Raw genomic sequence first — 24,213 nt, 5'->3', positions numbered from 1 at the left:
AAATCAGTAAAGAAATTTCATAAGTTGATGAAATATATTTTTCAGGGTCTAACCAGCATGATCAAGGTGAGGATTTTTTTGTTCCTCATCCAGTGGATTGCCATATATCTCCAACCTTTGTTTTAAGCAAAAGAAACACAATGATGCAGCGAGCATGATAAGGTTACCTTGTAAGCAACTGATGTATATTCGCCACTATGAAGTAGCAGTTAAGATGTTTTTTGAAATTGTATTTAAAGCTGCAATCCTCAATATTTATTTCCTTTATTTATTTAAAGAAAAGTTATGCTCTTTACCTCTGTCATTGATTTTCCCCACGCATGTGCTCCCTTGTCAGGTATGTTTCCATTTGGGTAAGCCCAAACTCTTTTGGTTGTGGGCTGCTTGTAGAGACCCTTGTCATTTTTTGCAAGTAATTTAGGAGAAAAGGGAGCACTTCTTTGGAACTGCAGTGCTTCAAGCTCTGAAAGGTGCATCTAGGGTGAAACAGAATCAAAGCCATGGAGTTTAAATCAATGGCTAACTCTGTATGATAGTTTACAATTTGCAAAGCCACACGGAATGAATATAAAGCAACAAAAAGTATGTTACATTAGAATTATGAATACTGATATTTATCCTTCTGTTTAAGCAAGAGCATTTTAAGGCATTATCTCAATTTTTGGGTAAGAAGTAGCCCTAAATACTTTTTATTCCCTGAAGCCAAACAGGAATTGAATCTTGCAAACATACAAGCCTGGGAATACCCATTTAAAGGACTGTGAAAATATTTACTGGACTATATACATCTACCCTATGACCACTGGAGATTTAAACATGAGAACAAGGAAGATATCTAATTAAAGTGACCCCGTATGTTAAACTATTTGACTGAAACTAGAAAGGTGACTTAAAGAGGCTTGGATAACTCCCTGGACTATATAAATGGACCTGACTATTTATGGAACATAGAGAACTGTGGTTAGTGGACACTTTGAAGAGTAACCTCAGGTTGGAATAAATGGTTCTAAGGCTATTGACTAGAAGTGGAATTTATTAAAACTAAATAAGATGCAACAGAAGGAGCAAACGAGTGGAACTTTGATCACAATGGATTTGATGTTTCAAAGCATAAAGGATATTATACAGAAAGAGCATAAGGTGATAATGGAATTAATGGATGGCATAGACCAAAAGTTGGAAAACATCATACAAAGGACAATGAGTAATAAATAAGATGCCCAGGAAAGGAAGGAGCTAACATAAGGAATAGAGGGAAAAACAGAATTGAGGAATCAATGGAAAGAAGATAATGAGAGGAGTCATTAATAATTAATAATGTTTGATGAATCAAATATTTTAAGAAATCTGAAAAGAGAACGGGAGGAGCAGGAAGTTACTTTGGGAAGGGAGACAGGGGTTAGGGCTGATAACTTCAAAGCTAGACAGTGGAAAAGGGTAGGGATGGGAGAAACACTTAGATTGATTAGGCAGGATGTAGATACAAATGCAGACAGATATAAAGATTTAAGAGAAGAATATGGGAGGCAAGTTAAAAAAAAGAATAAGAATTAAAGTATTGATGCGGGCAAGTGATGATGGATACAGGGCAGATAAGAAAGAGAAAAGGGGAAAGGGTGGCATGAGAAATTAGAATAGGCAAGTTTAAACAATATTGTGATTGGTAAATGCTGAGCAATTAAATAATGAAAATATTATTTTAATATAAACAAGTGTGATAATACTAGAATCATAAAGATGGGATGAAAGCAGGAATATGAATAGAGTTATTTTGTATGTTTAAACAATATTATGAAATAATGACTAGGCAAGCATAAACAATATTGTGTTTGGTAAATGTTGAGCAATTAAATAATGAAAAGAATATATTTTAATATAAACTTGTTTATTAATACTAAAATTATAAAGATTGAAAGCAAGAATTTGAATAGAGTTATTTAGTACGTTTAAACAATATGAAATAATGAATAATGAAGGGAAATAATGACTAATAAAATGATGAAAGAACATAGTTTAATACTGGTATAAACAGGTGTATTAATAGTGGAATCATACAGACTTGATGAATGTAAAGAATATGAATAGAATTAATTTGTATGGTTAAATAATATTGTGATTGGTATTAAAATTGCACATTTAAATATTAATAAAATAATGAAGGATGGTACTGTAATACAAAGAGAACATCTTTTAATATAATGGTCACATGAATAAAAGTTAGAATAAAGATAGAAATAAGAGAAAGGGGGAATATTAGTACACACATTTTTATAAGATAAGGTAAGTGTAATGATAAGAGAGAGATTTAGAAATTGAACAGCAGGAGATTATAATTTGATATAAATGTGTATTATTATTATTATATATGAGTTGGATAAATGTGATAATTATGATAGCTCAGGCTGTAAGAAGCCTGTTATTAGAACACAGCAGCCTGCAATTACTGCAGGTTCAAGCCCGGCCCAAGGTTGACTCAGCCTTCCATCCTTTATAAGGTAGGTAAAATGAGGACCCAGATTGTTGGGGGGTGGGGGCAATAAGTTGACTTTGTAAAAATATACAAATAGAATGAGACTATTGCCTTATACACTGTAAGCTGCCCTGAGTCTTCGGAGAAGGGCAGGATATAAATGTAAAAAAAAAAAAAGATTAATAATATTATTTTATTTGTACTGAGATGTATGGCACCCAGGTGTCACACTGTTCACGCATTGATATGTATATGTAATATAAAATAAAAAACATTTTTTTAAAAAAGGAATGGAATCTTCCAGTGAAGACCTGAAGGGAAATGTGGGTCAGGGAAAAGAAATTTGGAGCTATGATATCTGCAGCAAACCAAGATTTCATCAAAATGTCAAAATGTGTACCTGCAACAATGCAATGCAAGTACAAACAGGGTGGGGTTTTCATCATGACACCACTACATATGTATGTATTATGTATATCACCTTTGTTCTCCCGCAGACTTCAAAGTATGGAAGCTAATATGCTGTGCACATTTGACGGTTTCAGTAAACAACGACTCGTTAAAGTTATCTTATACCTTCTTTAGCGCATTTACTGAGCATCTGAACAGGCATATTTCTGGATTATGCAGGGTTTTGGACTGTAATACCTTCCATTCTTTCTTATTTTAAAAAAAATGTTTTACATTGCTATAAGACATACATAAAACATTATATTATTTTGATGCTATGTATTTATACAGTTTGACTAGTGATTATTAGCAGTATAATGTTTAGATGACTGCCCCCAGCCACACAAACAGGCAAGACACCAGAATATAAACTGACAGCAATCAGCAGTCCTTACTAGCACTGATGATGTTACCTAGTCAGGGTAATGAAATGTCTGCAAGAAAACAAAGAAAGTTCAGAGAAGACCAAGGACCCCTCAATGTTTAGATGACTTAGACCAGGGGTGTCCAAACTTGGTCCCTTTAAGACTTGTGGACTTCAACTCCCAGAGTTCCTCAGCCAGCTTTGCTGGCTGAGGGACTCTGGGAGTTGAAGTCCACAAGTCTTAAAGGGACCAAGTTTGGATACCCCTGATAGACCATTAAACTCTTTCTGAATCTGGTAGCTCAACAAGATCTGGGTTCTCAACTTCAGAGCTTGGAAGTGAGGAGGAGGGCAGTATTTAGCACAACCTTGTCCATGATTGTGGTCTGTTTGGATATATGCCCCCCTATTTGGCAAGAACTGCCTGGGAGCAAGAAAACATGACAAGGAGCAACTCATGTTTGGTAATTGGTCATGCCCACAATGACAGCCTTCGTGCAATCATTTTGTGAGACCACCCACAACTTTCAAATATGCTTAATAAGTAACCCAATAGATTCTTGTTAAACAGAATGAAGTTATCTTTGCAGTTCTATACTTTAAGAGTGCTTCTAAAAAAATATAGTCTACTGTACCGCTCTTTTCTCAATTCCTTCATAGTGATTATTTATTAAAGACTTAATGAAAATAGTTGTTTGAAATGCAGTGCTTCCATTTATAAACTAGAATTTATTCCAAGATGATAAAACTGCAGTCTCGGGGGAGACTACCAGATTCCTTTTTCTCAAGAATAATATGTGGATTAAGGGAATGTGAAACATGTAGCTAAAATGTTTAGATAAGAAAGAAGAAAAAAGAATAAGTTTTGCTTCTGAGATCAATCCCACACAATGCAAATTAAACATATTTCTCTCTCATTATGAGAAGGAGTCATAATTCAGACATTTTTTGAGTTAGCAGATCACAAATCTTCTTCTAAAGCATTTAGAACTAAAGGTTTCATTTCTCAGGAAATTGGGTAGCACAAAGTATATATTCACACCTCTGTATGTTGTATAGTTTCCATGAGCTTCATCTCTTCTTGAGTTTCTTCTGTCCAGCCTCCTTCTACTACCACAGGCTGGAAAGGGCTCTTAGTGGGCACCAAATCAGCAGCTTTATATTTTGTTATACGACGTCCTAAAATAAGAATGGTTTTACAGCATTTTTTAAAAAAATGTAGAAGAATTTTAATTCAGTGGAACAAATGGGAATAATCCAATAATTACTATTTTCTTCATTCTCATTTCATATTAATATGTTTGCATTGTATTATTCCTTAATAAAATCTAACTCTATTCTCTCTGGAATCTGTGGTTCCAATTTTGAGGTCCATATTTGCTCTGAGATGTGGAGCTAAAAAATTAGTTAAAAAATCTTGCATACCAGTTATACTGGTTAGTCCTTGTGTAATAGTAGCAAGAAAAGGATATGTTTTCAATAATGTTAATATAATACCGTAAACTTAGAACATTGGCATTGTTATTACTAAGGTATGCCAGCTTGAAAAATCTCAAAAAGAAGTTTTTGATACATGAACTAATATTAAAACTTATTATCTCATGTTAATATTATATTATTATTAAAAATAATTTAATTACAATGAAACCAACTTCCACTATAATACTGACCTTGCAGTTGTCTCATTTTATGTTTCATTGCATTAAGGTCTGCCAGAATTTTATCTTTTTCTAGCCACCTCTGTTTTTCTTGCCTTTCTATGTTTTGCATAGCTGTAAATGAAAAAAAAATACATTTTTGGTACAGTTTTTTAAAAAAAATGATTTCGCATCTAAAGGTCTGGAAAGATAATTGGATCTATTTCAGCAAATACACTTTAAAAATCAGATACTTTTAGCAAACTCTAGATCCAACTCTAAACATGCAGTTAAAAGATAAATGGCTCAAGAAAGTTTTTTGTGAAAATGCTCAAGTGCTTAAAACATCCCTTTGTCAAACACGTAAGAACAATGAAAATTTGGAAAGTTACAAAATCAGTACCATTTAGTACTGCAACTCTATGTGAAAAACAAGACCTTTTAAAATAATAATTTACCCAAAAAAGAGAATTGCTCTCCACTCCATCCTCTCCACCACCCCGAATTGGAAAGGGCAGACAGTTAAAGTGGCTACAAGTGAATTAAAGCCTGCTTCCTCTATTACCTTCTGTTAGCAGAGAATGAGAAGTATTAATAAGCACAGTATTAAACATCTATCCAAGGATGCCCTCTACAAATGGGGAGGCTACAAAATCAATATTTTTGATTGGTAGATAGAGGTTCTGGTATTAAAATGAAGAGAAGAAGGCCCTTGGGAGTGCACATGGACTGAACTAGACCAGAGGTCCTAAGCAGACTTACCTGGGGGTAGCGGCCACAGCAGTCAGTAGGACTTGCTATTAAATATAGTCTAACACAAATGCTTTCTCCCTCCCTCCCTCTCTCCCTCTCACATACACACATAGATATAAAAACAAGGGTGGGGGGGCGGATTATCTTTCCTAGTGCCCAAAGCAATTTACATGCTCCAATATAGCAGCATATGCACACTTAGGTGACAGTAAAATTGAATAGATCCTAAAAAATCAGAACTTATAGATTTATGTTTGCAGAGCCCAGATTTCTGCAGTCTAAGTCTGTATATTTCAACATACATATAAGACAATAGTTGATTGTTTTTGTGTATAGAGCTAATTAAATTGAATGACTACCTATTAATTTAATATTACCTTTTGTCTAAGCCCAGTCTTTTTCTGATGCTTCTTGACTGTGATGTATGTGTATGGTATGAATACATGTGTCTGTGCATGCATACATGTATATATGTACATTTACTACATAAAATGTTACTTATTTAATCATATCACAGATACATGTTTAAGTAAAATCTTCAACTGAGATTTAACCACCCTTATAAGCAAGGTAGAGAAGCTGGGCAGTAACCTTTATTTATTATTTATTTATTTATTTATTTGTCAAACACAACAGTATATATAAGTATAATCAAAGGGAATATTAGGACAGGAACGGTAGGCATGCTGGTGCTCTCATGCACGCTAACTTTTGTGTTTCATAAATTCTTTTCTGACTAACTTTTTTTGAATGGGATTTGTCTTAAAATCCACACTTATCTTCCTATTGAATAAATGTGGGAAACAGCTGAAGAATGTTCTGGAATGAGATGATGAAAATAAATAAATAAAAATATTCTGTAATTTTCCCCTTGATAATAATAATCTACTATTTTGCAAAGTATACTTTTAGTATTTTTTTTAATACTCTAGAAATAAATTATGTACAAATTTTACATTTTTGAACATTTACATTCTTCACTGAATTATGAAAATGAATTTGTAACTTGAAGGACATGGTATCAGACATTTAATGGAAAACAGATAGAACTGTCAAGCTCTTATAATATTTCCTTTTTTGTTTAATGACTTACTATCCAAAGGTAGAAAAGGTTCTCCGCTGGAAACCCAGACCTCAACTGGATTTCTAAGAATGTTGTTGAGCACCAAATGATCAATATCTGATGTTATCACTGATGATGTAAAGTTGATGTTCTTATCCTTATCTTGGTAAAGAGAGAAAAGAAAGATTTTATGAAAATTCTTTTCTCATAATTCAGTTTTATTTTACAGTTTTCTTAAATTGTACAATTGTCTAATTTTATACTTATTAAGTTATTGATTTATTGCTGGTATCAAGTTGACTTTCAGAGGTTTGCAATATATAGCCACTTACAGAAATTTAAAAAAAAAACAAAAAAACAAAAACCAAATAATAGCAAATCCATGACAGTAACCCAAATTATTAATAAAAATTATTAGGGCTCAAATATCCACAGGAAGAGTTCCATCTTCAAAGTCTTTATGAAAGATTCCAATGTGGGAGCAATATAAATCTGGGGGTGGGGAGACTATTCTATGATGTGGGGTCCACCATGGAAAAGCACTACTTTAGGGAGCCCATCCCTTTCATCTCATAAGTGTGTGGGCTTATGGGCAGGCTTACACCCAAAGCCTGCCCATTTGGGATGAGGATATCAAATTCAGGTTGTCTATGACCGTGCAATTTGGGGATTAAAGATATACATCCAGAAATATACTGAGTTCCCACAAAACTAGGGTTTTTTTGTTTTTTGCTAAGGAATTAGGAGCAGTGGTAGTACAGTAGTTAGAATGCAGTAATGCAGGCTGACTCGCCCGCAGCCAGAAGTTTGATCCTGACTGGCTCAAGTCTCAAAGGTGCTTCTTTCTTCAGAAGGCAACTGGACTATTTTTCCTTGAGGAAGAAGATGTTTCGCTTTTCATCCAAAAAGTTTCTTGCACTATTTCATTGCACTAGGTTGCACTATTTCATTCTAAGCACCTTCACATAGTGCTTCAGCATTGTCCAAGCAAAGAACAAAGCTGGAAGGGACCTTGGAGATTTTCAGGTCCAACCCACTGCTTGGGCAGGAAACCCTATACCATTTCAGACAAATGGTTGTCCAATCTCTTCTTAAAAATTTCAGTGTTGGAGCATTCACAATTTCTGGAGGCAAGTTGTTCCACTGATTAATTGTTCTAACTGTCAGGACAGTTCTCCTTAGTAGAACTTTAAAACATTGTCCACTTATATTGTTTTGTTTGGCTAAACACTTAACTTCCCAGCACCAGCTCCCCCCCTCTTAGGACTATTAGAACAACTATAATAATATGTTTCAAAACGTATTTGTTAATTTGACAAATTAACAAAGCTGCTTTTCTCCATTGTTATAAATGTGTGAGTGTATTTCTCCATTAAAAATAAAGGTCACAGTCTCACTTCAATATTTGTTGCAAGTATGATTCCCTACAACAGATGTGTGAGGGAGAGAATAGATTTTTTTCAGAATTTATCAGTTGCCCTACAATTAAGAGAATTCAGACAATCTATACATACTAGCAACTAACTGATCTTCATCTTCTACTACAGGATACTAATCTGTAATTGTGGTTCTCCAATTTGTCAATTATGTATTTGTAAATACACAGAAACAGTTTTATGTGTATATAGAATCCACTTTGGCACACTCCTATTGCTGAGAAATATTTTTGGCAGATAGCCCTTGTTCCATGGTACATCTTGATTAATCAAGGCTGCAGCAGCAATATAGATGGCCAAGATCCTGTTAACATCTTGAGTGTTAAGAAAATGTTCTAATATAGTGAAAATGGCCAGAAAAAATAGGAGCCAAACAACATTCTGATTTAGATGGAAATTGCATATTACCTCCAGGGTAAATGTGTTGCATGAGAGGATATGGAATTAGTCTGAATTGATCCTCTGAGGAGTGCTGCAGAAACCGAATTAAGCAGTAGCTGTCAGTCCACAGCTCAATAGGCATCCATAGACACTGAATCTGCTGCTAAATCCAATATAAAAAACTCTCAAAGCTCTTTTCTTAAGTCTGCTTAAAGAAGTGCTAGCAGTACATCAAAAATCATAGCAAGATGGCCTCACCCAAGTATAAAAAACAGAAAGAGCACCCCCACATAAAGCAGTTACACAAAGGTGCTGGTTGACATAAAAGAGAAAAGGAAAACTGAGGAGAAGCTTAATTTGTTGCTTCTATCTTCATTGATGATAAGATAAATGTCCATGCCTTAGGGTTTTTTTCCCCCAAGAAGGGTTCGATAAACAGAAAGAAGGAGCAAGAGTATGAAATGGATGAATTAAAAATAAACAAATAGGTGGGCCCAGATGGAATATATCTGATGATGATGAATGTGAGGTTGCTGATCTTCCAAAAAAAATATGCAACTTAATTTCAAAATCAGCATCTGTTCCTGGGATTATCTGAAAATAATCAATGTAACTAGAGTTGCTTCAAGTTCTGGAATACATAGGAATTTATGTCCCATTAGTTAATGTCTACTCTGAATTAAATGGTACCATGTTTTAGTAAAGAATATTATCAAATATACAAATACCTTTCTGAAAAAGAAACTAATAAGATTTCTGCAACAATATATTTTGTTTCAATAATCTTCTACCTTTTTTTTTAAATCTAAAAACTCTACTTCAAAAAACCTTTCATGAACTACCACACCATTTTTTTTGAATCACCTTAAAGAACAAGCTCCTGTCATGTCATGGACTGGTAACTGGCTAATGATTAAGAAAGAAAGAAAGAAAAGATGAATAATTCAATAATTTGTGAACAGGAGAGCTATTTAAAGCAAAGTGTGCCACGGGTTAATTTAAGTAAAAAGAGTGATACTTTGAATCGATTATAAACAATCTGGATTTAGGGGTAAAGTGTTCCAATTTACTGACGTCATCAAATTTGTTGAGATATTACAATTTTAAAAATGGATTGCAAAATGATATCTAAATGGATTTCAAATGGCAAATATCTTTCAATAAAGAAAGTGCAATAGGATGTGCATTGGTACAAAACAGTAAGCAGAAAGAACTTCACATAAGCAAACACTATTCGTAAGACCTGAACTGGTTCAAAAAAGAATCATGGCATTTTTATGGACAGTTCAGTTATGCACCCGTTGTAAGAGGGCAAAGTCCATGCTTAGGATAATTAGCAACAGAATTTAAAATAAAACTACCAATTGACTAATGCCCTGATATGTTACATATAGTTCTGGCCACCACATTTCAAAAATGATATTACAGTAAAGAAGTGGAGAACTTACAGAAAAGATCACTCAAAATGAATAGAGACCTATAATATTTTCTATGAAAATATTCTACAACGTCTTTGAAGTTTTTCTATTTAGCATAAAAGTAGGTGAAGAAAGATCTATGTCAGGGTTCCAAGTATTATTTATTATTTTATTTTATTTGATTTTTATACCGCCCTTCTCCCGAAGGACTCAGGGCGGTGTACAGGCATAATAAAACCGACAATACAATATACAAATTTAAAATACGATTTAAAAAACTTATTTTAAATTAGCCCAATAATTAAAATTTACCATACTAAGAAAACCCCGTTTAAAATTAATGAATTTAAACATTAAAATCCCAATTTAAGCCAGCCCTGCGCGGATAAAAAGATGAGTCTTGAGTTCGCGACGAAATGTCCGAAGGTCGGGTATTTGGCGTAAACCCGGGGGAAGTTCGTTCCAGAGTGTGGGAGCCCCCACAGAGAAGGCCCTTCCTGGGGCCGCCAGCCGACATTGTTTGGCGGACGGCACCCAGAGAAGTCCCTCTCTATGGGAGCGTGCGGGGCGGTGGGAGGCGTGTGGTAACAGCAGGCGGTCCCGTAAGTACCCAGGTCCTAAGCCATGGAGCGATTTAAAGGTCATAACCAACACCTTAAAGTGCACCGGAAGGCCACAGGCAGCCAGTGCAGTCTGCGCAGGAGCGGTGTTACATGGGAGCTACGCGTAGCTCCTCTATAACCCAGCGCAGCTGCATTCTGGACTAACTGAAGCCTCCGGCGCACTTCAAGGGAGCCCCATGTAGAGAGCATTACAGTAATCCAAGCGAGAGGTAACGAGCGCATGAGTGACTGTGCATAAGGCATCCCGATCAAGGAAGGCGCAACTGCGAACCAGGCGAACCTGGTGGAAGGCCCTCCTGGAGACGGCCGTCAAATGGTCTTCAAGCGACAGCCGATCATCCAGGAGGACACCCAAGTTGCGCACCCTATCCTTTGGGGCCAATAACTCGCCTCCAACAGCCAGCCGCGGCTGCAGCTGACTGAATCGGGTGCCGGCATCCACAGCCACTCCGTCTTGGAGGATTAAGCTTGAGCCTGTTTCTCCCCATCCAGACCCGTACAGCTTCCAAACACGGGACAGCACTTGACAACTTCATTGGGGTGGTCTGGGGTGGAAAAGTACAGCTGAGTGTCGTCAGCGTACTGCTGGTATCTCACCCCAAAACCACTGATGATCTCACCCAGCGGCTTCATGTAGATGTTGAACAGCAGGCGAGAGAATCGACCTGTGGGACCCCACAAGTGAGGCCCCTCGCGGTCGACCTCTGCCCCCTGTCAACACCGTCTGCGACCGGTCAGAGATAGGAGGAGAACCACCGATATACGGTGCCTCCCACTCCCAATCCCCCAACCGCGCAGCAGGATACCATGATCGATGGTATCGAGCGCTGAGAGGTCTAATAGGACCAGGGCAGAGGAATATCCCCTGTCCCTGGCCCTCCAGAGATCATCCACCAATGCGACCAAAGCTGTCTCCGTGCTGTATCCGGGTCGGAAGCCGGACTGGAACGGGTCTAGATAGACATCTTCATCCAGGTGTTGGGGCAGCTGTCGCGCCACGGCACTCTCTACAACCTTCGCAACAAAGCGAAGGTTGGAGACTGGACGATAATTACCCAAAATAGCTGGGTCCAAAGAGGGCTTCTTAAGGAGGGGTCTCACCACCGCCTCTTTCAAGGCGGCAGGGAAAACCCCATCCAACAAAGAAGCGTTGATAATCCTCTGGAGCCAGCCTCGTGTCACCGCCTGAGTGGCCAGTACCAGCCAGGAAGGACACGGGTCCAGTAAACATGTCGTGCCGTGAAGCCTCCCCAACAGCCTGTCCACGTCCTCGAGAGCCACAGGGTCAAACTCATCCCAAATGTGCTCAACAAGGCGTGCCTCCTCTCCTCGCTTGGATCATCCCAAATTCGGTCCAGACCGTCCCTCAGCTGAGCGATTTTATCGTATAGATAACCACTAAACTCCTCGGCTCGTCCCTGCAAGGGTCATCCGCACCTCCTGATGTAGGAGAGGCGGGTCACCAAACAGGGCGGCCGGGCGGTTATCTGCCGGCGCAATGAGGGTGGAGGCGTGGGCGCCTCGCTTCCCTCATTGCCACTAGGTAGGTCCTAGAATAGGTCCTAACTAGTGTCCGATCAACGACTGGACCTCCAGGTGCTCTCTAGGCGTCTTCTCCGGCGTTTCATCTCCCTCAGCCCCTCGGAGAACCAAGGGCCGGACGAGATCTCGCCGGGTCAGAGGCCGCAAAGCGCGACACGGTCCAGGGCCCCGGCCGTGGCCGCTCCCAGGCCACGACCAGTTCCTCAGTCATGCCGTGGGCCAGATCCTCAGGGAATGGCCCAAGCTCCGTCTGGAACCTCTCAGGGTCCATCAGGCGCCTGGGACGGAACCACCGTATAGGTTCCGTCTCCCTGCGGGGGTGGATGGCGGTTCGAAGTCTAGGCGAAGGAGAAATGATCCGACCATGACATTGGTTCTGTTACTAAATCGTCTAATACCAGATCATTTAACCACTGTCCAGAGATATAAATCAGATCCAGCATGCCTCCCCATGTGCGAGGGGCCATCATTTACTCGAATCAGGTCCAAGGCCGTCATGGAAGCCTGGAACTCCCGAGCTGCCGTCGATGCCAAGCCAACTGATGGCAAGTTGAAATCCCCATGACTATAAGTCTGGGGTCTCAACCGCCACAGCAGCCAGTACCTCCAACAGCTCGGGCAGGGCTGTGGTCACGCAGCAAGGAGCCAGGTACGCGATCAACAAGCCCAACTGATTCCTATGGCCCCAGCCTCGTGTCACCGCCTGAGTGGCCAGTACCAGCCAGGAAGGACACGGTCCAGTAAACATGTCGTGCCGTGAAGCCTCCCCAACAGCCTGTCCACGTCCTCGGAGCCACAGGGTCAAACTCATCCCAAATGTGCTCAACAAGGCGTGCCTCCTCTCCCTCGCTTGGATCATCCCAAATTCGGTCCAGACCGTCCCTCAGCTGAGCGATTTTATCGTATAGATAACCACTAAACTCCTCGGCTCGTCCTGCAAGGGTCATCCCGCACCTCCTGATGTAGGAGAGGCGGGTCACCAAACAGGGCGGCCGGGCGTTATCTGCCGGCGCAATGAGGGTGGGCGTGGGCGCCTCGCTTCCCTCATTGCCACTAGGTAGGTCCTAGAATAGGTCCTAACTAGTGTCCGATCAACCGAACGACTGGACCTCCAGGTGCTCTCTAGGCGTCTTCTCCGGCGTTTCATCTCCCTCAGCCCCTCGGAGAACCAAGGGCGGACGAGATCTCGCGGGTCAGAGGCCGCAAAGGCGCGACACGGTCCAGGGCCCCGGCCGTGGCCGCTCCCAGGCCACGACCAGTTCCTCAGTCGTGCCGTGGGCCAGATCCTCAGGGAATGGCCCAAGCTCCGTCTGGAACCTCTCAGGGTCCATCAGGCGCCTGGGACGGAACCACCATATAGGTTCCGTCTCCCTGCAGTGGTGAATGGCGGTTCGGAAGTCTAGGCGAAGGAGAAAATGATCCGACCATGACATTGGTTCTGTTACTAAATCGTCTAATACCAGATCATTTAACCACTGTCCAGAGATATAAATCAGATCCAGCATGCCTCCCCATGTGCGTGGGGCCATCATTTACTCGAATCAGGTCCAAGGCCGTCATGGAAGCCTGGAACTCCCGAGCTGCCGTCGATGCCAAGCCAACTGATGGCAAGTTGAAATCCCCATGACTATAAGTCTGGGGTCTCAACCGCCACAGCAGCCAGTACCTCCAACAGCTCGGGCAGGGCTGTGGTCACGCAGCAAGGAGCCAGTGCGATCAACAAGCCCAACTGATTCCTATGGCCCCACCTCACATAGAGGATTCACAGCCGGCAATCTGAGGAACAGTGGCCTCCTCGGCTCTAGATCTTCCTTAATAACAACCGCCACCCCCACCCCTACCTTGGGCCTCGGCTGATGAAATGCTCGGAAACCTGGAGGCACAACTCAACAAGGCACCCCTCCGGGCCCAACCAGGTCTCCGTAATGCCCATAAGGTCCGGACTCCCCTGAATAAGATCACAGATCAGGGAGCTTTATTAACCACGGACCGGCATTACATAACATCAGCCAAGATCCAAGCTCTGAGGATCATGGCCTCCTGAGGAACGGGTAGGAACTGAGGGGCGGAGCACGTGATCGCCTTCAGACATCGAACACGTGCTCCCAGGTCTCGACACGGCCCCTCCGCCATATCTGCCTCTCCCACTAACCACACAGATGGAACCACAATTGTCACCTGGAACATCACCTCCCCGGAACCTTCGGACCTAATAACACTCCGCCGCAAACATGCGCAGTGACTGGCCCCACCTCGACGGGCTACCCCAGCTCCCGCCCTTTCCTCCCCTTAAAATTTCCTTAAAATCCCCAATAAAAACGACTAAAAGAGTTCATTAAAATCCCTAAGCCTCCTAGATTTGCATGCCATCTCTCGGGGTTCCAAAACCCGTCCTCAAGATGTGCCCTCGATAATGTGGAGGCCAGACCTGCGAGAGGGAGTCTCGCAGGGCAAGAAGGTCCATGTTGAAAATCTTCGCATAGGTAAATAAAAATACAAATACAAAGCGGTCAGCAGTCCATCCAGGCGGTGAAAATGTCAAGGTGTTATTGTAGCGGTTATTATAGCAAGGTTAGGCTCCTGGCTGGCGAGATGAACCGTGGACTTCAGGGCTCCATGGGGCCGTTATTCTGTCCCCAAACCCAAACGGTCTCACTTGCCCCAGGTACAGATGACTAGCCATTCTCCGTCAAGTCAATCAATTGGTGTTAAAGTCAATATAGGCCTTGATGTCAGGGGCTCCATACCCAGTTGCTCCGACACTCCAGGCCAGATTGAACAATCCTAGGCCGAGCTGCCGAGGGTCTAACAGGGGGCCAGCCACACCTCCGAGTCCTCCTCCGAGGCGAAACCCTCCAGATGGCTACATCTGACCCTCCGCCACTACCACTCAGCGATCGATCTTCTCGTCTCTCCTCCTCCCTGGCATTGATGGAAAGACCGTTCTCAGGCATTGTTCGAAAACCCTCAGTCCTCGGGAGTGGGGGGGCCACCTGCCGCCGCTGCCATCGCCGCCGATACCCGGAAGCCAAGCGCGGTCGCCGTGGCCATCACCCCAGCCAGAGGCCCAGCAGGCCCCGACAGAAGTCCAAGGGTAAGCCGAGGAAAACGCCAGGCTCCAAGGGAGAAAAGTCCGGCCAAGTCCCATCCAGCACTGTTGGAAAACCCTAGCCCTGGGGCCGCCGCCACCGCCAGACCCAAAGGCCCATGGCGCCCGCCATGGCCACGGCCACCACCCCAAGGAAGGTGGGGAGACGCCGAGGGAGCTGCCGGGCCGCCGAGGGGGCCACTGAGCCACCGCAAGGCCGCCGGACCGCAGAGCCGCAGAGCCGCCATTGGGCCGTCACTGGGCCGCCGATCTTCCCGCAGGCCCAGGCAGACCGTAGCCAACACCGGGGTTGAACCGCCATAAAGCCGGGGCAGAGCCGGGGCAGAGCCGGGGCAGAGCCGCTGAGTCAGGGCAGGGCAGGGCAGGGCAGGGCAGGGCAGAGGCAGGGCAGGGCAGGGCAGGACAAAGCCGCCACCGAGAAACGTCCAAAGAACCACCAGGGGAGCCGCCAAGCCGCCGGGCCTACCGCCAAACAGCCACCGCCCCGGGGAGACGCTGAGGAAAACCGCCGAGCCCGCCGCCGCGCCTATCAGCTGTTCCGAGGCTCGCGGCTCGGCGAGCTCGGCGGGCCTCAGCCCAACGCCTCCTCTGATGTTCCGCCGGAAGGGTCTGGGACCGGAGGGCTAAAAAAGACCCCCTCTCGGTCCCAGACCCCCTGGAAAAGCCGCGGACCGCACCGCGAAGATCGTCACCGCGCCATCTTGACGCATGCGCATCTGGCAGACAGCCAGTAAGTAACACCCCCAACGAAAGAAGACTCCAAGGTTTGAAGTTCCTCAAAGTTCCATCTTATTAGAGATGTCATATTGGCACATCTGGGAAAACCCAAATCTGAAACTTTCCAGGTTTTCCCCACCCAAAGGAAAGTCCAAATCCCTGCCCAGCACCCACAAGTTCATCATGTGGTCCAATCCAAGCACTGTCCTAACTGGAGATGCCTCCCTGCCCCTCCAGGTGCAGGGCAAGATGTCCTTGACTCTCTGAGAAAGGAATGTTATTATCACTGTATATCACCCCTGCTCCATACAATCCCCCCTCCCAGTTTCCCACAGCAGTAAATGTGGCAGGCCTGGAGATCCAATGCAAAAGATGCCTTCCAGGCCTGACAATCTATTTTTGTAGAGATATATAAAAACAGACATTAAAAACTAGATGATTCAAAATCAATTAAAAAGATGAATGTCTTTGCATAGAATTAGAATTAGAATTAGAATAGAATTTATTGGTCAAGTGTGATTGGACACACAAGGAATTTGTCTTGGTGCATATGCTCTCAGTGTACATAAAAGAAAAGATACGTTCATCAAGGTACAACATTTACAACACAATTGATGGTCGATATATCAATATATATCATAAGGATTGCCAGCAACAAGTTATAGTCATACAGTCATAAGTGGAAAGAGATTGGTGATGGGAAGTATGAAACGATTAATAGTAGTGCAGATTCAGTAAATAGTCTGACAGTGTTGATGGAATTATTTGTTTAGCAGAGTGATGGCCTTCGGGGAAAAACTGTTCTTGTGTCTAGTTGTTCTGGTGTGCAGTGCTCTATAGCGTCGTTTTGAGGGTAGGGGTTGAAATAGCTAATGTGGAATTTGCTGCCATCAGATGGGACAAAGGCTACCAATTCAGTTGTTTTAAAAGGGCACTGGAAAAATACATGGAAGAGCAAGATATAAACTGTTTGTTGTCTTGGTGGATATTTACTAGGCTGAAATTATGGACTGTATATTTTAAATATGAGCTGCTGGGAAGCAACAGTACAAGAGATTCCTGCCCTCCTGTCTGTCTGTATGAGCTTTGTGAATGCATAGGGTTGACCACCAATGTAAACAGAATATGGAATTATTTGCCTAAGCCAATAAAATAAAATCAGAGTAAATAAAACAGCAAAAAAATTCACACCCACCAATATCATTCTGCTCTAGAGGATTCTTGAACAGGACTCTGAGCAGGTAAAGAACCCACACATCTAATGAAGATAGACTTCAAAGAATCAAGTCAAAGTCTGCTTAAAAATAAACCTGAAATATAGACAAACCTTTTGGTCCATTTATTTGCATACACTTTCCTTTTTGTTTAATGCTCACAAAACTGCACAATACATCTAAAAATAAAAGTCTGAAGATGCACTGTGAAAACTCATAAACATCTAAAACTAAACCAAAGCAAACCAACAATAAGTTTAAAACAAAGCAAAACAAAACGAAACAAAATCAGAGACTTTTGGGCAGTGTCAGAAAACTGGTCCATATATTTTTTTTTATCCAAAAAAGATTCATTTTGCTGGTTAATCTATATATCAATTGCATATACTTTTAACAGATAAGATATAGAAAGTCAAATTTTACCTTTCCTTGAAAACAGAGATGCAATTTGTTTAAGGCCATTATCAGAAATAGCTTCTTCATCTCTTCCTTCAGTTTCTTGCTTTTTGAGGTAATCATTTACTGCACACAAGACTAAATCCTGCAGTGTGAGGATCAGGGTCCCTTCACTGTTATACAGCTTGCAAGCTGTCCTGCTAAGTTCAAGACGTCTTGTACATAATGAAAGCAACTACATAAAGGAAAATACATGTGTTTCAAACACATAATTAACAACATATAAAAACAAATTATCATATTGTAATTCTCGTTTTGTTATTTTCCTAACAAGGTTGCTATGTTACATTTGTATTCCGCTCTTTCTTTAAGATTGTATAGACCAAGGTTGGGTCAGCCTTCCATACTTCTGAGGTCAGTAAAATGAGGACCCAGACTGCTGGGGGCAATATGCTGAATCTGCAAACAGCTTAGAGAGGGCTGTAAAAGTACTGTGAAGTAGTATATAAGTCTAAGTGCTATTGCTGTACATCAATTTTGCTTGCTTGACTAAATAACCCTAATATAATTTTCCTTTGAGATTATAATTTGAGATTATAATTCATTAATAATGAATTTCTTAGTAAATTGTAGAAATATTATTTTTAATGTGTTGCCTGCAATGAGACGGTTCTTCCTCCTCCCGATGCTGTTTGCTTATGCTAGCTCCATAGCAGTTCTACACACCCTGGATTTGATCTGACATCTTCAGGGCAGACACTTGTAGATTTACAGCATTAAAATCCCCTCCCCCATAGCATGTATGATGAGGTAATATTTTTTTTTACCTTACTCTCTCAGGTACACTGTTTGTCCTCATCAATTCAATTACAAAATTCTCTTTGGATTATTAATACTTACCCTCGGGAATGTGTGAGCAGCAATTAGTTGCCCATTTCGGTATCCATCTCCATTTTTGTATGCAATTACTTTTACTGTTTTTTGGTCTAGAGCTGCAGATATCTTTTCTGAGATGACTTGCAAGGAGGTTTCATTCTTTAAGGATGCTAGAACTTCTTCAAAATAATGCAGGGTGGATTCAGCTTTATCAGAGAATAAATCAATCTCCGCAATAAAACAAAACAAAATGTTAGCATTACTTCAGTTTTACTATACCCTTAGTGAAGTTACTTTTTAAAAGATAACCAGGCTGAATAAAATTTTAATTTCAAACATTATACTTTTATGACAAACTGGAGAAAATACTAGATAGACAAAAAGAATAGGCAGCTGTCCCCTTACACACATACCAATTACAGAAGATTCAGAATTGATTTTTTATAAAAACATTGCCAGAAGTTATATATTTAAAATGGTTAAATTAACCACCCTTGATACGTAACTACATGATAGATTACTTCCAAAAATGATATAACTAAATAACATGTTAAAACATACTATACGCATCCAAGAAAGTAGTAGAAAGTACATTTTTAGCTGATATTTTCCCAAATGCCATTAAGTAAAACAGGAAGTGAATAGACTGGTGTTTTTTTTAATTCAATAGAAACTCCTGAGCTAATGTTAATTGCTAATCTCCCCTGATGTTTAAGATTATCCACCCACTCAAATCTTTTACACATTCTCTTTCAAAAGAAAATTGCTTCTACATTATAGTACTCAGATTTCAAATCTTTCTTTCCCAAATAAAATGTATAGCTAGGAAAAACTGCTGACTTTTCTATCATGTACATAGTGAATATACCCATGGCAATTTCTCAAGGTATATAATTATATCCCAGTTCGATTAGTTCTTATAGCTGCTGAATAGACTATGTTTGTAGCTACTATATTAGTATCTACTGTAGTGGCAATCAGGATTTTCTGCGTCCCAAGGGGTTATACTCTTAACTATAGGTTTTTAAAAAATAATAATAATGGAATGGTAAACTGCAGGGGGTGAGGTTATTTTTTGCTTAACTCAGTTCCCTTCTGAATCATGCTACAATAAACGACAGTCATTTAACAGATACATATATGTAAGTACAAGCTAAAAGATAATTAGTCACACTTCCTGTTCTTCTACATGAAGATTAATTCATAATAATTGTGAGGCTGGCAATTATTCTCAATTCACAGGTGGAAAGCCATAGTTAAGGTCATAATTAATCCAAACATGATTTCAATTCATTTCAGCATTTTCAAAATCAGACTTAAGCACTACAAACTTTAAAGTACTGCTTAATATCAACATAAACAGCATTTATCTTTCCTTTAAAAATAAAGACAAAATATATGACCATGGTCTGGATTCAAAGCTAGCCCAAAGCAAATAGCCACTACTAAAGCCAGAAAGAAATGGTATTTAATTTTACTTTTTATATATATAATGTTGTTCAAACACAAATACTTCACTATTTGAAAACCATCTAAAAATATAGTTATAATATGGCCAGTTATTTGGTTATGTCCAATGTATAGCTGTGAAAGACTTCACTTACCTTATTAACATCAAGGCATTTAAAAGGACAAAAGGATAAATTATTTCTGTCCTGGAATCCAGAGGCACAGGAAAATATAGTACCAGTGAGCAATTTTTTTAGTTCTTTCTTTCCTCTGATGGTCCTTCCACAAGCCAAACATATCATTATTTTTTTCTTTCCACAAGGTGAAAGAAAATAGTAGCCCTGTTGTTGTTTTTTAAAAAAAGTCAAAATACTTTACATTAAATACTACAGAACAATTTTTCCTATTTTTTGCGTAATTATTTAAATATCAAATATTTCAAATTTAGTTTTCACAATTTCTCTTTTTTAATTGTGTGTATATCTATCAGTAACATTCTATAATCTGAGTTGATACTAGAACATTTATTTTTAAACTGCATAGTTTTGAAACAAAGCACACTGTAACTTTTGTATTTCCACCATAGCTTAATTGAAAAACATAACAAGCCACTTCTTTGAATTTTGTGTTGTCTTTTTGGTTAAAAATATAATGCATCTTAAAAGATATATTAGAAGATTAAAGATAATTACAAAAATTTTGAAAGAATTTCAAAATTATTTTAGAAATTACTGCTTTGTTTGAAATGCTTTCAAGGGGCATTTTACATTTCAATTTCTGCTTAGACATTTTTATACTTCAAGAAATATTTTTGAAGTAAAGCATATTAATGTAGAAATAGAATGGACTATAAATAATGTTTTATCATTATAAACAAATGGCATAAATCATGGTACTTTTAAAAGAACTTTTAAAAGAATATTAAAATACTTCTAAGTTATGTTTTTACTAGTGGAGTTACATTTTTCTTTTCTCTCTCAGAGAACAAGTAATACTTACTGGTTGGTCAATTTTTTCTGTCTTGGTTACTGTAAATGTGCAAATAGAAGCATAATTTGCTGCTGTAATTTCTATATCCAACATTGTGCTATAAAAGGCACTAAAAACTTTTGTTTCTGTGAAATTCCATTTTTGGTTGGCGGCTCCATACTTATGTGGTTTGTATTTCTGTCAAAACATAAAATATTTTTACCGTCTTTCATTTTTAATAATTTTCAGCTGATATTTGATTCTTAATTTAATTACAATTTAAAAATTAAGATAGCCTAGGTAATTAGACAATATTATGCAAGTCTCCTTGATATATTTCTGATATTTAAGAATATTGGTTTATAAAACTGGTGCAAATTAATTAATTAAGTTTAAGAACTTAAAAAAATTGAAATAAACAGCAGAAAGATAGATGGGTTTTCATTCTAATAAAGTTATACATGGGTTAAGGATTCAGATAAATTTGGAAAATACACTTTTACTATAATAAGATTGCGGACTTAATTACAGTATAAAAATAAACAACTTATTGGAAATAGATTTATGTTGGTGCTGATTCTGGTTATTGCAAATCATAACAAAATATAAGTGATGATTTTAGAAATGAAACATTAGAAGGGACTAAGGTTTTAAGCAAAACTCAAAAAAACATACTAATACGTACTTACAAAATGACCCAAAATGTCATAGAAATATTAACGGAGAATGGAGCCAGAAAATAGTACAATAGCAACACTGTTAGTAATGAGGTCTAGTTTTATAGATGAACTATGTCTAAAAGTAGTTAGTAAAGGAATGACAGATGTGGAACAGCTATTATCTGACAGATAGAGGAAATACAGAATGTGGGATTACAAATGTAAACAACAAGAGAATAATTCGGGAAAGGATGTATTATTGGATATCCAAAAGAAAGTGAAAGTGATTTCAAAAAATTAAAAGGAAAATATAAATAATAAACCAAGCGATTGACCTGGAAAATGTTTTCTTATTGGATCTACAAAACAAGCTTTTTAAAACCTTCAAAAAATCTCACTAAAGAAGGACTGAAGAGAAATATAATCCTATGACAGTATTTGATTGAATTAAAGATTAAGACTGTTAAAAGTAAAAGGCAGGAATATGAAGTTGCTTTATTTGAGCAAGGGCCTTTTTTTTTTTTTTTTTTTTTTGCAATATTCTGGCATATTTTTATAGACTTTTTTGTTAATTCCAGGATTGAAAATTGATGTTTTATAGATTTGGTAATAAATAAGGAATGAGTTATGGGAGGAATTACATATTTCTTTTTTATTATATTCCTTTTATCTTTTCTTTTTCTTTTTTCATGTATTTTGTATTCTTTTGTTCCTCTAAACTTTTCTCTAAATTTTCCATTAGTTTTTACTGCTGTAATTAACACTCTTAATAAAATATTTTTTTTAAAAAAAAATCAGCACTATAAGGCTAACATAATGAAATACTCATTAAACTGTGGGACAGAATGATATTGCCTACATGGGTGCAGCCAGGTATCTTGCTATTTGATGATGGTGGCAGCTAGCACAGAGGAATATATTACACATCCCTGGTCCAAGCTAGGATTTCTCTGAAGCCCAGCCCAGCAGACCAATTTTCCAAAACAAAAAGATCACTAACACTGTTTTTAGAAGAGAGAGAGAGAGCACTAATTAAGCCTTGCTGGATGGATTCTTCTGCAATGTATATAAGAGTAAGATGCTCATTTACCAACAATTTACTTATATTGGCTATGTCAGTATTATGCAGCAATCTATTTGTGGAATGGAATTACTCTTACATTTCTCTTTCCGATATACTACATTTATTCATTAAATTTGTATCCCAAGGTGAAAACAAATGGAATGTTCACAATGAAGCCATTATTAATCATTGTAAAAACTTCCATTCTGTACTCTCCACCATCCATTTGAATTCCAGGTAACCCAACTTATTTAACCTTCAACTCTAAGGAACCAGGCATGGAATAACTCCAAATATAAGAAAAACATCTACCATGTCACTTCTTCCCTCTTCTCCAGATCATCATCTTCAATAAGACGATTCATAAAACAAGCCCATTGTGAAAGCAATCACAACCAACTCTTCTTAGGGAAGAGTCCCCTAAACTTTCACAACAAGATTTGTGGTATGTGTTTAGGAAAAGGGGAAAACAAAACTTGCCAAGTACTGCTCCGTCATCTCAGGACCCATTAAGCCTACAGCCTAAAATAACCAGAGAAAAAAGTGATTCACAGCCACACCTCTGCTAGGTACTTGTTTCTTCCCCTCTATATTTATCCTCTATCAGTACTGAATTACAGGACTAGGATATGAATAGATTTATAAATCAGTGGCCCCAAACCTTTTGGGCACCAGGGACCAGTTCCATGGAGAGGGGCATGGTTTTGTGCACTGCCTTTATTCTACACATGTGTGGATGGGCTTTGCTCACCTGCGCAAACTGGTCTGCACTAAGTGATTGGGTGTCAGTTTATATGAATTTTGTCTTACACTTCAATGAGATACAGATAAAACATGATATATTTACATCTACCCTGTTTCACTGAAAATAAGACATCTCCTGATAATAAGCCCAGTCAGGCTTTTGAGTGCATAAAATAAACACACACCCCTGAAAATAAGCCCCCCCCCGAAAATATTTAAATGCATGCGCAGCCAGTCCCTGCCATTTCCTCTGGTTAGGGTTAGGGAGACAGAGCTGGAAATCAGGTAAGACTGCAAGAGGAGCCCCGTCTTGCTCCATGCACCCTAAAATAATAAGGCCTCCCCGAAAATAAGGCCAAGGGCTTATTTCAGGATTCAAAAAAATATAAGACAGGGTCTTATTTTCAGGAAAACATGGATAGTGGATACTATAAAGACAGCTTCAATAGATTACATGATGGGTCTAGAATTTTTAGACCTCTATAGATATCTGATAACACATTGAATTATTTTGTGCATTCTGTGTTGCTATGTACTTTTTAAACACCTGGACTACGAAGCATTGTATGAATCAAACTAGATCCATGAAACAATATGCTTTTTTATAACAGAGGGAAAGCCTATGCAAAAATTAAATAAAAGAGAAAGGACTGAACTATTAAAGATAAGCTCTGAATTTTCAATTGTGTATGAACCGGAAAAAGAGGTTTTCAAAATATGCCCTAGAATATTTCTCATCCATTTCTATAATAGGTATGTGATTGGATGACAGAAAACTATCTAAAATTATATAAGGGCAACGTTCCGTCATAGTCTCTCAATCAGTTAGATGTAGGAGTTGTCAATGATGTAAAAAGGATGGCAGCAGACAAGGAATGTC

The 24,213-nt window shown here is 39.4% G+C and overlaps 1 protein-coding gene across 1 annotated transcript in view; it reads right to left on the bottom strand.

Moving 5' to 3' along the window:
* Positions 1–24,213, bottom strand: part of DCDC1 (doublecortin domain containing 1) — a 321,197-nt gene that overhangs the window by 11,441 nt on the left and 285,543 nt on the right. The window contains exons 28-35 of the mRNA XM_058160852.1: positions 20,898–21,065; positions 20,054–20,239; positions 18,474–18,677; positions 17,601–17,808; positions 6,768–6,899; positions 4,955–5,056; positions 4,327–4,463; positions 297–476 (exon numbers count right to left, since the gene is read on the bottom strand). Coding sequence (XP_058016835.1) covers positions 297–476; positions 4,327–4,463; positions 4,955–5,056; positions 6,768–6,899; positions 17,601–17,808; positions 18,474–18,677; positions 20,054–20,239; positions 20,898–21,065 — 1,317 coding nt within the window. The remainder of the gene's footprint in view (positions 1–296; positions 477–4,326; positions 4,464–4,954; positions 5,057–6,767; positions 6,900–17,600; positions 17,809–18,473; positions 18,678–20,053; positions 20,240–20,897; positions 21,066–24,213) is intronic.

The sequence above is a fragment of the Ahaetulla prasina genome, chromosome 1, assembly GCF_028640845.1.
Source record: "Ahaetulla prasina isolate Xishuangbanna chromosome 1, ASM2864084v1, whole genome shotgun sequence".
Lineage (NCBI taxonomy): Eukaryota > Metazoa > Chordata > Lepidosauria > Squamata > Colubridae > Ahaetulla > Ahaetulla prasina.
The sequence above is the reverse complement of the archived record's forward strand: the minus strand, read 5'-3'. Positions and strand labels throughout refer to the sequence as shown.